We start from the raw sequence: 17014 nt of genomic DNA, 5'->3' as shown, positions 1-17014 counted from the left end.
ATACACATTAGGAAGGATGTGAGAAAACAGGTGCACATAAACTGCTGAAGGCAATACAGACACACAGTCCTTATAGAAGGGAATCTGGCAGAATCTCTCAAAACTACATGTGTATTTGCCTTTTGATTTAGCAATCCCACTTGTAGGAATTTACCCTGAAACTGTGTCTTCAACAATTTGAAAATATGTATAGGCATGCATGAGAATATATGTTGTAGCATTATCAGTAATTATAAAATATCACAAGCCATTTACATGCTCACATAATAGAATAGCTGTGGTATAACCATGCAGTGGAGTACTATGCAACTGAACAAAGAATGAGGATTCCTATAAACTGAAGCAAGTGATTTCCACTATTCCAGCCCTATCCACTGAGAGGGACGGATAGCCATGGCTCCTTAGTAGCAATGAAAACAGCAAAGTCCAAATCTCAGTTTGGAAATGCCCTCATCAAAACAACACCAAGGTTCCTTGTAGCAGTAACTGATTCCAGGTCTAAAAAGGGAAGTCACAGGTTGAGCCTGGAACATTCTCTGGTGCCAATGCTCAAAGAAAGATGCAGACAAGGAAGGCATAAGGACAGTAAATAATACCACAACAGTAAAGAATTATAATCCATTTACTACAATGAGACTCCTCAAGTCTACACAGATGTAAATTAACCAATGGGCAAGGTAGTAAAGGTCTTCCTTACAGCAGAGACCCAACTAATGAATCTAGAAAGAATGATGGAATGAGTAAACCACCACTTAGCAGTTATTATAATATTTCATAATCTCTAAGTATTTTTACAGAAGATATGCATGAATTTCCAAAAGAAAAACAGGAATTCTTCCCACATTTTTCCTATAAATCTGAAATTATGTCAAAACAGACTGACAAAACTGTTTTATAGAAATCCTAATTTCCCTGATATCTTAACAACAGTAAAGAGGAACGCTCATTTTAGAACTCCCTTTGCCTAAACTCAAGTGACTGAGGACTCACCTCTCCTGGCCTGGCAGCAGTACCTGTACCCTTTTCTAGAATCATGAACAGGCTCAAAAGAATGGAGGCACTTCCAGGCCCAGGGTCACTATGATTTGGATGCCTGTCTAGTGGTGTCCATTTTTTGATAACCAGTACTTAAACTCTCGTCTCATTTTGACTTTGTTCTACTTCCACAAGGGAGCCCCTACGTCTGATTTACCTCCTCCTTACCTATCTTGACTTCTCTCCTTAAGGATTCAGCCACAGAAAATCATGTCCTACGCATAATTCCCACATGTGTAAACTCATCATGCTCTGAGGACAAAATGACGATGACCGCTAACGTTTACTGAGCATTTTACTGCTAGACTCTGTATTGCATGGAACTCTTGAGATAAAACTGACAGACATCTCCATCTTTTTTTACTTGGTAAAAGAGTTTTGCTTGCGACTTCTTCAGAGGGGCATCAGTTTATTACGACAGTGCCAACTAGAAGAAGGGAGAATTGGGAAAACCAGGGTGCCTGAGGCTTTCATTTTCTAAGGCAGGATAAATTTTCTGAGGCTGTTTTCCCAGCAACTCACAAAACCCTCTCTTTAAAAACCCTACCATGTAAATGGTGCTTTTGTTCTTTGTCTTAAAAAGGATAAGGTAAATGTTTACGCTATCAATGAATGTTTTTGTCTTTATGGTCTTGGTGTTCTTCAACAGGGTAACTACTGATCCTTAGAACCAGGCAGGCTCACGACAATGCATGTATGGACCCGGTGCACTGCCTACATCTACAACACAGAATCCACGAGGACAACTTGCCGTGTTTCTGTGTTCAGATTTTTTTTTTAAGTTATGCAATTCAAGTCCACTACACAAATATTAGAAACAAACCCAGATAAAACCATAGCTCACTGCATTTTAAAGGCTGAGTGATGTCATGATTTTCTAGAGCCTTCGTCTGATAGCAGAGTTCTCGTCTCAAGTGCCCGGCATCCCATGCACTGATGAAGGGAGGGAGAGCAGCCCTGGAGAGTAAAATTTATTCTCGGAGGATAGGCAATTACTGCTCCATTTATTTCTCTATTGTTATAGAAGTTTTTATTTTGTCTAAAAAAATCTTCTTGGCTATATATATAAAAAAGTCAAGTTTTACACCAATTATACATTTTTTTTCAGAAGAATTAAATTCATAAAATATCAAAGACACAAAAATTAGTAGAAAATGACCACGTTTCCCAATTCACAATTAAAAAAAAAAAGTTTAGTACTATGAAAATATATCCCCCTTAAAAGGAAAAAAAAATTTTTTTTTTTACTTACAAGTTTTTGTATTTCACATAAAATTCCTCAACTTCTACCTCCTCTCCAGATTCCTGCTGCAACAAAAGAAAATTTCAGGCAAATACTTAAAACGGTGTACTCAAATATTTCCAAAGTAATGATTTATTCCCACGAGCACAAAATGGCCTGAGAAGAGCAGCACAGGACCTTCTTGGAAAGATGCAGAGGCTGTGAGCTGTAGGAACCCGTGTGATGAGGACTGAGCTCAGGCCCTTGCACGCTACTCTACTTGACGTGCTTGAGCTTCTAAGACATGAATCATTTTAACTCCTCCCTAACCACATGCAGCTTCATTCACAACAACCTGACCCCAAAGCTGGCTTCCTGCCAAACCCACAGTGTTAAGTAGACGCCAAGTGTACCATTTTCTCAGGCAGCAGCCAATTAGCAACTGCTCTCCTGAATGCCATATGTATTATTTTTGGCTGCCTCATGGCAACTTTACATTGTGGGTTTTGTAATGTTTTAAAATATTTAAAAGACATTTATTTCTCCATATAGTTAATAACTCTAAACAAGAAACCATATAAAACTAAACCTTGTTCTAATGCTGTAATTTCAGTGCATCACTATTCATAGTTCTAGTTTTACTCAGTGGTACAATTAAATCTCTCAGACAAGATGTCTCACATACATAGCAGCCAAATAAAATTAACACTCCAAATACTACATTTAGGTAGGGTTAAAATTGTGATACATGTCAGCCAAATTGAGTTTTCAGTGGCAAGATTATCTATAACATCTTCCTGATCCTACCTGCTGATGCATATGCAGAAGATAACGTTTACATGGTATTTCAGACATCTCCCAATCCCCCTTCTTTTTGGTTTTAGGTTGTTAAACAAGTCATAATATGTAATTTTCTTCTGGAACATTTGATCAAATAAAGCAGGAATGTAAAACATAAACACCCCTTACAGATGTTTCGCGATTGCTCTTGCACTTGTATAACAGGCCCCAAGCCTATCTAGAGGGTCATTCGTGGGTGCTATGCTGGCTCATAGATGGTTCAAAGAAAATTAAGGCAAGTAGAAACGTGGTAGAGGACAAATGAAAGAGCAAAGACACCTGGAAAACACTCTGGCATTCAAAGGGATGACGATCTCCTTCAATTTATAATTTTCAAACTACTGTAAACTTAAAACTTTTCTTTGAAACTTTCACCTGTATCAGTTAAACCTGCATTTCAAAGTTTTCACCTCTCTAGAGATTACCAATAAGAAGACTGAATACTCAGGAGTGTGGTCAACACCTATTAACATCTGGTCGTGCCCTGATGAGTCTTTGAAAGGTATAACTATAAAGCAACTTTTTAAATCAATGTATTCATAACACCACACCTATGCTTAGACTTTTAGTTACCCAAAATGAAAATTAAAAATGAAATGGGTAAAGGAACCACGTAGACCTGTAATTAATTGATAAAATTCCAGCTGATTCAAGTAACAACCTTTTTAGGACATACCTCACTTTTTTCCAGCCCTAGTATTTCCCCATCCTACTTTTATCTTTACACAGAATTAAAGATTCCAACAAAAAGGCAAAGGTGAGATGGTCCACAACCAGAGAAAATGGGAAGCAAGCATGAGACTAGATCTTTTGATGCCTCTCAGCATATCATAAAATCCAAACCCAGAATGGAACCTGAAGTATCATTTGATATTAATCTCTCTCAATTCTGCAAGAGGTTTTCTCCCTGCCAAGCCCCCACCCCCACAAGTTATACTTCTTTTAGGAAGTGATCAGGTAAGATTTATCATTTCTATGCTCTATTATTGCCTCTAATTTCTCTTTCTGATCTTCTCTTTCATCTTGTCCTTTCTATCTTATTTGAAATGGTCTCACCGTCCCATAATTCAAAGTGGGCACCAAAACACACGTGATCAAATCTTGAACAGTAGAGACGGTTTTCATTCTGTTTCAGTTCTGTTCCCAGAAAGCTCTGACTCTTAACAGCCATCTGTCCCCAACTCTCACCAATACCCATTTTCTTGTCATGATCCACCATTCCTTTGGGAACCTGCTGTGAAGATACCTAGAAAGAGGGTTTGGAGCTGTCTGAGAAGAGGGGACTTGGTTCTGAGACCTTATTCAGCAGCACCTGGACTGCTGCAGCATTGCCTGAGGGCCTATATCTTTTGGACAGCTCCAAATATAACACTGCTTTCTTTAACTGACCACACATGAAGGATAACCACCTTCTTGTCCAGAACTATAAATAGAGCTATTTTTCAGCTTTTCCTTTCATATAAATGACCATGTTGACCTCTTTTCTTTTGCAAGTGAAATAATTAACAAAAGTGTGTAAATTCATGAGTCCTCAGGAACATCGTTTCAATTGTTCACTAAATGGCAGACACCTGCCTGGCCTGTAACACCCCAAATCACCCAATTTTCAGAAGATACTCTATATTGTGCACACCCGCTAGAAAACAGGATCAAAGTACTAGTTACACACATATACACACCACTCACATTTATTTCTTGGACAGCTACAACTACATTTGAGAGTAAGTAATTTCCTGTGTTCAACAGAATATTCCTGAGAAATGTGGCTAGTCTATGAAAATAGACTTTATTATTCACATGAAATTGAAAGCTCCGTATTAAACTAGTTTTGTTCCATTATTCGTATGATCAGAACCCTTGATTAGTCAATAAAACGACTGCTCTGGTCACTTGGATTTGAAATAGCCATCCAGCAAATGATAGTCCTACAGCCTGAAAAAAATGAATGACCATTTCTGAACATTCTATTATTGACTTAAGTAGTTACAGGGGACCAAGCCAAACTACTGTACAAAAAAATAGAAAAATTTTGTTAAACAATACTCAAAAGAATGAAAAAGTATTTTAACAAAGATAACAATAAGAATACAATAAAAGTATTTTAACAAAGATAACATGAGCCTGAATCCCTTCTACTTACAGCCCAACCTATTGCATACTAGGGAGAAAACAAGGACATGATAATAAATGAGATTAAGAGTCCTGCCTTCATACTCTCTCTCTCTCTCCTTTTTTTTTTTTTTTTTTTTTTAATTTTTGCTGGGTTCAACTAGGGAGAATTAAGGCCAATCTCTGAAATTTAAAATGTCTTTAAAAAAATATATATAGTATGCAGATCAAGAGTAAAATAAAAAAATTTAATAAAATGTAGTCACAATTTGTCTTTAAAGCTATTTTTGATATTCTGATCCAAAAAGGATTTAAATTTTTCTCCAAATATAGAGGGCTCATAGCAGAAAGGACTATGACTACATGTGGAAAACAAAAGAATTAATTTTTTATGCAATCCACACATCCATTCACACACAGACACACACCTTTATCTACCTCAGGATTCAAACTATGGTCCTTCCACTAGGCCTCATGCATATATACATGTGTTTAAAGCAACACACCAATGACTGAGCTAGGCCCACTTAACACATGGTGCTGAATTAGGGAGGATTGCTGTAGGAGCTTTGTGAGTATGCACAACTCCACCATAATAGATCATGACTATTTTGGTTCTGAAGACCTTAGGCCACAGCCATGAGGGTGACTGACTGTGAGAACCAGAGTCCCCACTATGTGTTAGCACCCCACTGGACAGGCCCCATGAGCTCACAGTCAGTTTCCACAGTGCTGCTAGGAAGAGAGAAAGATACCTTCTCACAGTCAATTCTTACATTATTCATGGTAATAAGAAACAGACCAGCAGGCACAGCTAGAATGCACAGAAAAATCTCCAATTTCCTTTTGTTAGTCCCCCCAACTACCAGTGTTTTTAAAGCTGATAACTGAAGTAACCACTCTGAGAACACTGGCAGTGTTAGAAGTTAGTACCTGTTAATGTTTAATATCTTCTAATGGACTTTTATTGCCCTTTAAGAATTGCCGGTAATAGAAAAACAATTCAATGAGCTCTACTTCGTCCTTACTTTAAATCAAACTTCACTGAATATTGAGCCTTCCAGAGGAATTTTTTCCACTAATTTTCTCCATCCTCAAATACACCAATCAATAAATGTTTCATCCTCATTTACAGTTAAAATGATTTTTAATGTCCCATGGTCACTGGTAAATGGGGCCATTGATAAACAGTAGTAATACCTATTCCTAAACCTTGAGCACCTGCCTTTAAATGGTGGGGCGGGGCAAGTGAGGGGAGCCCTAAAGTGAGCAAAACAGAAAGAAAAAACAGTGTCCTACATAACGCATAGTCTAAGCAGCTCTGAATAATAGAGCTAATTATAATTTGCAACCCCCAAACCTGCTGAGTATGCCTGCTGAAGTACTATCAATTGAATGAAAATTAGTATATCCCATCCAAACGACAGGCTATTTACTCAAACAAGTCACTGCAATTTAGTGAAGGGGATTATTCGTTAAAGCATGTCAAGTATTTAAATTTCACCATATATCTACAATTCACCAATTAACAGTCTGGAGTCATTAGCAGGACAAAAATGCAACCTTTCTAATGAGTTAAACAGTGCTCATTTCTGCTTTAAGAGGTGGAAAAGTTGGTTGAGATTTTATTGTTTAATTCATCAAGACAGAAATCTTTACAAAGAGACACTAGTTAGTCATCTATACACCCACCCTATATGCAATTTGAAAATATCTGGACATCTTGATCCTCATTATTTTCATATGAACTGGAATTGTATAGGCTGATAAAAATCCATACTTTGAACCACACAATAGAAGAAAAGTAAACATGAAGGTACACAGAAGTTTACTGTTGATGCAATTAATTTTCAAGGATCTCTTGATAGAAGTATATGACTAGCAAAGGTTTCTTATTTGATAAGCCTGGGATCTCACTTTAAGTCCCAAAATTATTCTGTTACTCATCTCTTTCACTGGGAAGTTATACTTTGTGTTTTATTAAAAAGAAATCATGTTTATTTCATATGTCAAAAGTAACGCTGTACTTCCACCTGCCTTGAAAGCAATAAAGACCTGCGGACTTGACAAATTTAAGCTGAGGAACAGACCCCCATATCCAAGGAGACCACTTTCTAAAGACTGAAAATTCCATGTTGGAATATGTAAATGCACCTGGTGATGTCTAAATCATTATTTAAAACAAGTAAAACATTTTCCCAAATTGGGAAAGAAGGAAGTAGCTGTGATGAAACGGAATTTTCGTCTATAAAAGAAAATAGCATCAATGAAATTCTTCCTTCAAGAGTATATTTGTCCCTCAAAGACAAGAGAATGCAGTTAATGACAGGTATGTAGAGCTCACCTTTGCACACCAATATGAATTCTGAATAACTTACAAAATTGTAATCAAAACAGTCCACCATTTTACCTCTGCACTGGCAACAAAGATATTTTGAATATTTCAATTGTATATGAAAAAATATTGCAAAATGAGTAAGAAAACACCTTCAAATCAAAATCATAAAGAGAACTTCTATTCCACCATGAGGGTGGGGTGGGGTGGGGTGGGATGGGTGTAGGACCTTCCAGAGACAAATGACAGGTATATACAGGTGTTATGATTTATACGAATAATTCTTAAGAAAAGGGCAGCATGTATCTGAAAGCCCCATACATTTCTTTGGAGACTTCTGAGTTTCTTGTCTCCTATGGTATAATAAAGTTTGATATATTTTAATTTCATTGCTTATTATATTTATTTCTTTTGGAGTTAACTAACCTAATGATTTATACTGCCCTTGTAAATCAGACAGGATTAGAAAAAATCCAGAATTTTTGTTTTACAATAGTGGAATCTTAAAAGAAAATTGTAAAACAATCCTACAACAGTAATGCACACTCCATAGATTTGCATCATTTCAAATGGTGCTTACCTGCTTTTTCACACAACGACTACTCATGATTTTCTCTACCACTGGGCCTTCTGCATCAACAGATTCCTAAAACATAAAGAGGTGTGAATCAATCCCAATGGAAAACATTTTATCCTATGCTACAAAAACAAGAATTCATTCATTCCCCTTTGCCACTACCTCCATACCCTTTAAATCATCATAGAAAGTTACAAGTGGAAAATATGACTGAAAAGAACAAAAATTTACTCCACAGAAAGGAAAAAGGAAGAGCTGTGCTTGTTACTTCATGATTATGTGGTTTAATTACATGGACTAGCATGGGTTCCAGAAGCCAGAGAGCATTCAGAAATTCCAGCTGCCAAGAGAAAATAATCTCTGCATGATAGCAGTCAAAAATATAACTTTTCTTCATCTATACCCATGGGGTAAATATACTCATCATTCTGTTATTGTAGGCAGTTTTTATCTACAGAGGTCACATAAAACCTTACAAAACAACTTAACAGAGCACACATTACCAAATAAATAAAACACAAAACTGCATTTAATATACTTTTCAATGGCTACCAGTTTGTTAACTAAAGTACAGTAATAGTAAGAAAAGAGCATTACTTTAAAAAAAAATCTTTACAATAATCAATCCTATATTATTATCCATATTTTGTACAAACTATTTTATCCATCATTTACATTGCACAGAGAATAAAGTGTGCCCTGCTGGGTACTACAAGGCAGTAATTTCATAAAGGGGTTCTTACAGTGCCGAACAGCAGGAGATGAGCTCGAGTGGTTTATTAAAGTCCCAGAAGCCACAGCACTGAATTCTCAGAGGTAAACTCAGCCTCCTCACATGCTAGCTCTGATTCTTCCTCAGCACAGACCATTAATTCTCCAAAATTGTGTCAAATTACATATCACAGGCTTGTATAAAAATAAATTTCAGTGAACAGGCTTTTTAAAAGACACTGCTAAACAACTAATTTCCCATAACACATTAGCGAACATTAGATGAATGTTCCCCTGCTGAAAGTCCAATGCTGCCACTGAACTTCTCTGATTCCAGTTATAAAATATGCAGTCCATCTTATAACATGTATATGCGAGTCACACAAATCTGACCTGCTGCTCTGACTGTGAAGTGTTGGAGGGGGAGTCTCTCCCAGCAGCATCTGCATCATCTGCCTCCTCGTCAGAAATCTTGAACTCCAAGTCTTCAGTGTATCGCTTTCTCTTCACCTGTCTGCTAGACCGTCTCTTCTAAAATAAAACCCCAACAAAGAGGGTTTTAAAAAGCAATCATTGACGCTCTTTAACATGGCTCAGAATGGTAAGATACATTTCTTTTTTAAAAACAATAAAGAAAAACCAATAACTCCTGTTAAGTCAAGTGAAAAGATCACTGTGGCAACAAGGATAAAGAATATGGGGGGAAATACGAAGTCCTTCGGCCACTCCCACGTCCACACCCTTCAATAGGAAAATGGAAGTAGCAAATCTTGTTCGTCACTTAGCCAGGTGTTCACCCGAAGTGATGGCCTAACAGGAGTTGGGAAATGGATCTACAGGGGTTCATTACACTCTTCTCTCTACTTCTGTGTGACTGAACATTTTTCATACAAAAAAAGAATGTGTTGGAGGATACTCTACAAATTACCAAGTTCTATACATTTACTGTTCTACTATTATCCAAGGTACTAACGTACCTCTCAGAAAGCCATTTAAATACAAACTTTCTGCATTTTCATTTTAGTCCTAAAAGAAACAGTCTGAACTTTTTGAAGAGATGGAAGGCAGAGTGGCAAAATTCACGAAGGACTAAAAAAAGTCATCTCAATTTTTTCAATTAATTTTTCACCTTGGTTAAAATTTAAAAGATTGGTAATAGCGAGTGTTAATACAAGTATTGCAAAATGAGTATTCTTGTACTCCTGTGGTCAAAATATAACCTAGCACAGCTTTTGCAGAACAATATGGTCATATATACTTATATTTAAAACATGCCAACCCTTCCAATAAGCTACAAAATTTATCTTGGGAATATCTGCAAGATAAACTGTTAAATTAAAATTAAAACAAGTTACATAATAATAGGAAGTTTATGCTTCTATTTAAGATGTTTTAAAGATGTTTATGTATTTGGGTGTGTGGATCATCAATAAACTCCAAGACAAAGGGAATACATCTCTTGTGCATCTCTATGCCTCAATAAATGTTCGCTAAAAAATGAATATGTGTATGCTTTCAATACAACCACCAAAAACAAAAACACAAAAACCACTAATTGTTAGCAGGTATTAATTCTGAGGAAAGGAGTAAAAGGACCAGAGGGAAGTTTACAAACACAATTTTTGAAGAGAAAAAGGGTTGAATGGCAAAATTTATAATGAATGACCATGAAAAGTAATTTTACTTTTCGTAAAAAGGAAAATTTGTAACTCTTTTTGCCCTTTTTGTTCAAAATCATTCTATGTTGACTTTCATGACAATGTTTTCTTGTTATTGTTGTTTGTCTATTTTGGTACTAGGAATTGAATGCAGGGGCACTCAATCACTGAGCTACATCCCCAATCCTTTTTTTTTTTTTTTTTTTTTTGAGACAGTCTCACTAAATTGCTGAGGCTGGCAATCAAACTTGCAATCCTCCTGACTCAGCCTCCTGAGTCACTGAGATTACTCCACTGTGTCCAGCTACAAATAATGTTTTCTAAGTTAAAAATGGTGAGAAAAACTTTTTCATTAATAAGTATATGTGAAAAAAAAAATCTAAGCTTAAAAATGACACATGTTGGGGTAGGAATATAGCTCAGTAGTAGCATTTGCAAGGCCCTGAATTCAAAGCCCAGGGCAGTGCCCACAAAAAAACAAAAACAAAAACAAAACAAGGGGCTGGGAATATAGCTCAGTTGGTAGAGTGCTTGCCTCACACGCACAAGGCCCTGGGTTCAATCCCCAGCACCAAAAAAAAAAAAAACAAAAACAACAACAACAACAACAAAAACACCCAAAGCAAAGCATAAGCAAGTTTTAAATTGCTAATAACACAAGAATATTACAATCTAGAAACTGAGTTGACAATAAAACTTTTAAAGAGTCTCATGAATTTTAAAGTTGGGATAGTAAAGCCGAGAGAGGCAAAATACCCAGCACATACCACTATGATCCCACCACAAGACTGATTCAATCTTACCCAATTTGAGTTCTCCCTGCTCTTGGAAATGGATCTGAAACAGTTTACAATACCAGCTTAGTATAACATGAGCACCAAATGGATTGTTTAAAACTGGCACCTCCCAGTTCTACACAATCAGGGTGGTGGAGGTACAAAGTACTTTTCCACAAGACCACATGGGTAAGATTTTATTAACAGACTTCCTAGTGGCCTGAACCAGAAGTAGTAGTGACTTGGGCCAGAGGTTCTTCAGGGATCCTCCTCTCCAAGGACAGATCTTCTGTGTTTCCCAGAATAGTCAAGCCTGTGGAGCTTTCACAGAGACCTATGGGGCTTCTGTCTCATGGGCCTTTTCCCACATCACAGGAGACAATTGATCTCCTGCACCCTAGAGCTGAGTGTTCCTTATTGAACTGGTCCTAACTCTTATGCGGCCTTGGATGAGTAATTCTGTGGACCTCGATTTCCTGGTCTGTAGAATGGGATTAATGATAGTAACTACCCCATATAAATGCTGTGAAGAAAACATAAGGGAATTCATTCAAAGCATTGTGAAATGCAATTATTAGGTTTAAAGCCATCATTAATCAGTTCGAGCTTTCCAAAGAAAAATGTCCCAGTTACCTTGTCAAGCTTTCCTTCTCTCTTTCCAAAGCTGACCTACTTACTCCTGTTCTCAGGCCCAATTTACCATCCCTTACTTCTGGACTGTCAATCTCTTTAAGACATAAAAGGCTATTATTAAGAACAATGTTTTAATTTTGTGAAACTTAGCATAATGTCTGTATTTCATCTGATACATCAGTTTAACTAAATTGAAATGGACTAATTTATAGCTCCATCTTTATACCATTATTGTAAGGAGGGATATGCTACTAACAATCCATCTGTAATGTTTTATCAGGTTTCTGTGCTTGAGGCCAAACTGTCATAGTATTCTTCTAGCATAAGTAACTGGATAGGGTTGGACAGGGTCTAAGACAAATCTACTTCACAGTAAATTCTACTCTATTTTTTTTTTAAAAGTTCCACTACAATAAAACAGGGAGAAGAAAGAAATAGAGAGAGAGAGAGAGAGAGAGGGAAAGAAAGAAAAAGAAAGAGAGAAAGAAATCTGAAAGAGAAAGGAAAGGAAAGAAAGAAGGAGGCAGGGAGGGAGGGAGGAAGGGAGGGAGGGAGGGAGGGAGGGAGGGAGGGAGGAGGAAGGAAGGAAGGAAGGAAGGAAGGGAGGAAGGGAGGGAGGGAGGGAGGGAGGAAGGGAGGGAGGGGGAGGGCAGGTATGTATTGGTGAATATAATTTTTATAATGTAAGTTCTTCCTCATGTCATCTTTGTGATATAAAATTGCAATTGTGATGAAATTAGTTGTAAATAGCTTTAAGGTCACTTCATAAGTGCTTAAAAAAACACAAAATACAATTTGAAGTCAATTTTCTGAAATTTTTAAATGTGACATGGTTTCTTTCTATATAATAACTGATCTTCCTTTTTTCTTTCTCCCCCCCGCCCCTTTGGTGACTTTGGGGATGGAACCCAGGGGAACTTTACCACTGAGCTACATCCCCAGTCCTTTTTTTTATTATAGCACTAGGTTGCTGAGGGTCTTGCTAAGTTGCTGAGGTTAGCCTTGAATTTGCAATCCTGCCTCAGGCTTCCAAGTCACTGGGATGACATGGCTGCACCATGGTGTCCACAATAATCGATCTTAAGGTCATTTATTATGTGTTTCAAGGTTCCTTTTATAATTTCCCAATATAAAATTAAAATTGTTCATTATATAATATGTTTCTATTATGGTCTGTTAAACTATTATCTGAAAGATTTCTGTGAATCTAGATGAAATATAATAAGACTTATACTTAAACCTTAACTCAAAATTTTTGAGTTGATACTAAAACAATACATCCAACTTTTAAAACTTGGATTGCTTTAGAAAAGACAGTTTAAACAGGTATATTGAATACAAGATTTAAATGTTTCCATGACCTGTTTTAATAACTTGTGAACAATGATGCATTAGTTAAAATTTTCATGAAATTTACTTTTAAAAAATAAATCACAAAATTCAAGAATTTTTTACTCTAGATTCTTCATGCATGCTACAGGAAGAAAATAAACAAAGCAGTTAGCATCACTTCCTGTGTCACAGACACCAGGAAAGCACAGCCCTCAAAGTCAGATCTCTTCTTGTGGCTGCTTATATTAGCTACTGAATCTGTAAAACTTACACACTAGCCAATCAGAAAGCATGCACCAAGGTTCATTTGAATTGATTATTAATTTTGTATAACTGAAATGAAGAAGGAAAATAAAACCTAAAACTAGTATTTTATAAAATCCAAGTCTGAATTAATACAAATAGACTTTGAAACAACAGGAATATTCTTTAAAAATAGAATTTCCTTTAAATTGTGTGAATAAATCTTTATGTTGTCCATCTTTATTATTGTCACAGAGGTCCTACTTTAAGCAAATTCAAAGCAAGAAAAAACAGCCTTGAGGATAAAAATAAATTTAAAATCACTAAAATATTTTTGTTAAGAACTTTCAAGCACAGGGCTAGGGAGTGGTAGAGCACTTCGCTAGCATGTGTGAGGCAGTGGGTTCAAGCCTCAGCACCACGTAAAAATAAAATAAAAAAGTATTGTGTCCATCTACAACTAAAAATATTAAAAAAAAAAAAAAAACTCAAGCAATTAAAAAAAAAAAGATATCTACTTACCTTCTCAGTATCTTCCCTCTGACATATAATAAAAAGAAATCACATAATTAACCCACACTACAAATTCATTCATACATTCTTTCTCCATTTCTTTCCCTTTTAGGTGCTTAGCTTGGGTCACAATTATAACTATCAAGGAGTTATACTCAAAAAACAAAAACAAAACACACACCACACACCCGTGCACAAACAGCCCTGAAATTCTTTGGAATAGAGCTACATATTTTGAATATTTTGCTTCTAACTGGTAGGGGTGCAGGTGAAAGTCCTGCGTGTGCACTGAATGATAAGAGGAAGTCCAGTAAGCTCCTCGGGGCTGGCTTCCCACTCCAGCAGGACTCCTCAGTAACCACTCCCTGATAACTCAGATGTCATTCACACAAGTCACATTCCCAGCCATCCCAGAGGACCAGACTGGCATGCTTCCAGGGAACCTAACAAGGAAATAATTTTTAACTGTCACGTGTAAGAGGCCCTCTCAGTCCAATCAGTGAAGGCACCGTGCTTTACACACAAGAACCTAAATTCCTAATGTTTATTACAGGGCTAGCTTTTTAATTCATTCCTACAAAACTCTCCCAAAGTTGAGAGAAATCTAACATTGGGGGAAGTGTGTAGAGCTGCCATTTGGAAAATCACTAACTTATTCACAGAGAGTTTAATATTATACAAATATATCTCATCTTTGACTCTCAATGTCAAAAACCTTCAGATGAGCTACAAACTATGACTTGGTTTTTTTATTCTGCAAGACAAAAAGGGGCAGGGGTTGGGGATATAGCACAGTGGGAGAGTGATTGCCTAGCATGTGTGAGGCCCTGGGTTCAATCCCCAGCACCATTAAATAAATAAAAACACAACGAACAATCAACCAAACTTCAAAGAAATTTAAAAATCTGAATGAAGCTGTAAATGAACCAATGTTAATAGCAACACACACACAGATATTATATATATAAACCTACAGCAACAAAGGAAGAATGTTTATTACAAAGCCAAAGATGGTAAAATGCAACAGCTCTGGTGGGGAGTTCTTTTCTGTGCTGGCCCCCCAGCTCTCATCACTATGGATATAATGTTCCAGACAACAATAAAGACATCTGATGAGCACCTCTGTAACAAAGGTGGGGGAGGCTAGCATACTTCATACGTGGCTAAAGTTACCATGCTAAATCACAGAGACTCAGGGTCAGCATAATAGTATTACCTGAACACCTGGATCTTCGTCTTCTTCAGGAGGAGGAGATGGTGGGGGCGTCTTGTCTAAGTCTGAATTTTCAGAACCTTCTGTTTTTCCCTTGTTGACCTTTTTCTTCAAAGCACTTGCTTCTGAATCAGGTTTCTTATTACTAGAATTCAAAGCAGATCACTTAGTGTTCATTTTTAATGTGTGTCCTATGTGTCCCAAACCTTCTATGTCCCATACCAGCATCCAAAAGGACTGATGACAACTGATAAGTCAATGCCTGTTGGCCATTTATAGTTGAATAGCACACTCAGATAAATTTTTATAGTAAATCTTACTGATAACCTTTAGCAAATTTCTGACCTAATTAAGGAAAAACGGCATGCAAAAATTCCTCATACCACACTGTGTATTTGTTCATTTGTTCCAAATGCCTGCCAATACACCAGACTGTAATAAAAAAAAAATCAGACTAAAAAGTAGTTTTGTTACCAAGTTTTTAAAGCATGAAACACTTTTTTTTTTTTTTTTAACTGTCAAGAAAAACAGAACATAATGATCATATCTCCTTGTCTCTTGCAGGTAGTTTTATATACTCCTACTTAAGTCCTTTTGACTGGTACTACTAAGTATGCTTTTATACCGTCCAGTTACATTTTTATCCAAGTTATAATCTTTTATTAATAAAAATACATAGCAATCTCCTGAAATATCCAATTTTATTTAATGCTGTGTTTTTAAAGTTTTATTTTTAAACTAGGCATTTTTTAAATAATCACATTAGCCTTTATTCTGTGGTGCTAGGAATTAAATCCAGAGTTCTGCATGCTAGGCAAGCCCTCTACCACTGAACTACACTCCCATCCCCACAATTCGTGTTTTTTTTTTTTCCCCCCAAAAGCTAGGCCTCTGACACACAAAAACACAGCAAATCAACCCCAATAATTAAAGCACATGTTCCAAAGTATGTTACTGACAAATATTAATAGGATTTGAATGTCACTGAGAAAAGAGACATAAATGAACACTAAGAAAAAAGTTTTTGTTTTTTTTTTTACTTTATCGTCACTCTAGATCCCTTATTGACATTCGATTACAATGTACATTTGGTGCTTTCAATTTCCAAACCAGCCCCAAGATTTTCAACCTATTATCATTTAGTATATACAACACTGAAAATAATCCAACCTCATAAATAATTGTTTTACTATTTCTAGAAATCCTCTCTCAAACCACAATTAATTCTAAAAATAAAAGATACATTTTTAAAACTAAATTTATTTTTGAAGTTTGTAAATTTCCAGAAAAGTGTGCTGACTGAATGCATTAAACGGCATGTTTTTAACCTCGGCCTCTACAAAAGAAAGAGGCCAAGGGAACTATATGCTCTTATTTGAGTGGAACACGTATCACACAAAATATTTCAAAAGTACTATTAATATAACAATGTATCCAGCTAATGATGTATTTGATCATCTTAAACTTGTTATTTTAAAATACTTGGTTTATTTTTATTTTAACACTTTAGCATAGTAAATAGCCACATAAGAGATAACTCAAGACAATAAAGATTGAAGCAAACAACAGTTAGCTTTCAAGAGTTCATTCTAATAAATAAATTTAAAAAAAGGCAGTGTCCTTAAAACTTTAAGTCACCAAAAGATCGGCAGAAAGCATAATATTTTTTAAATTAAAAAAAATCCATACAACAGTTCCTCATCCAACTGTCCTAGTGTTTACGCTACACATGGACAGAAGTCTCCCCTACTATGAGGCTCCATTTCCAGCATTTATTTCCGCTCTAACTGCCACAAATTATACAATACTACAGCTGA

At 36.3% G+C, this 17014-nt stretch overlaps 1 protein-coding gene across 7 annotated transcripts in view; it reads right to left on the bottom strand.

The window, feature by feature from the left end:
* Window positions 1–17014, bottom strand: part of CHD7 (chromodomain helicase DNA binding protein 7) — a 182338-nt gene that overhangs the window by 52328 nt on the left and 112996 nt on the right. For 4 of the 7 annotated variants that reach the window (XM_079144292.1, XM_079144288.1, XM_079144290.1 and 1 more), the window contains exons 4-8: window positions 15201–15342; window positions 9223–9360; window positions 8122–8187; window positions 2288–2343; window positions 1880–1992 (exon numbers count right to left, since the gene is read on the bottom strand). In XM_079144292.1, coding sequence (XP_079000418.1) covers window positions 1880–1992; window positions 2288–2343; window positions 8122–8187; window positions 9223–9360; window positions 15201–15342 — 515 coding nt within the window. The remainder of the gene's footprint in view (window positions 1–1879; window positions 1993–2287; window positions 2344–8121; window positions 8188–9222; window positions 9361–15200; window positions 15343–17014) is intronic. The other 3 variants (XM_079144291.1, XM_079144293.1, XM_079144294.1) reach the window with 3 other exon arrangements.

Source organism: Sciurus vulgaris, assembly GCF_902686455.1.
Source record: "Sciurus vulgaris genome assembly, chromosome: 1".
NCBI classification, from domain to species: domain Eukaryota; kingdom Metazoa; phylum Chordata; class Mammalia; order Rodentia; family Sciuridae; genus Sciurus; species Sciurus vulgaris.
This window is presented reverse-complemented; position numbering and strand designations above follow the sequence as displayed.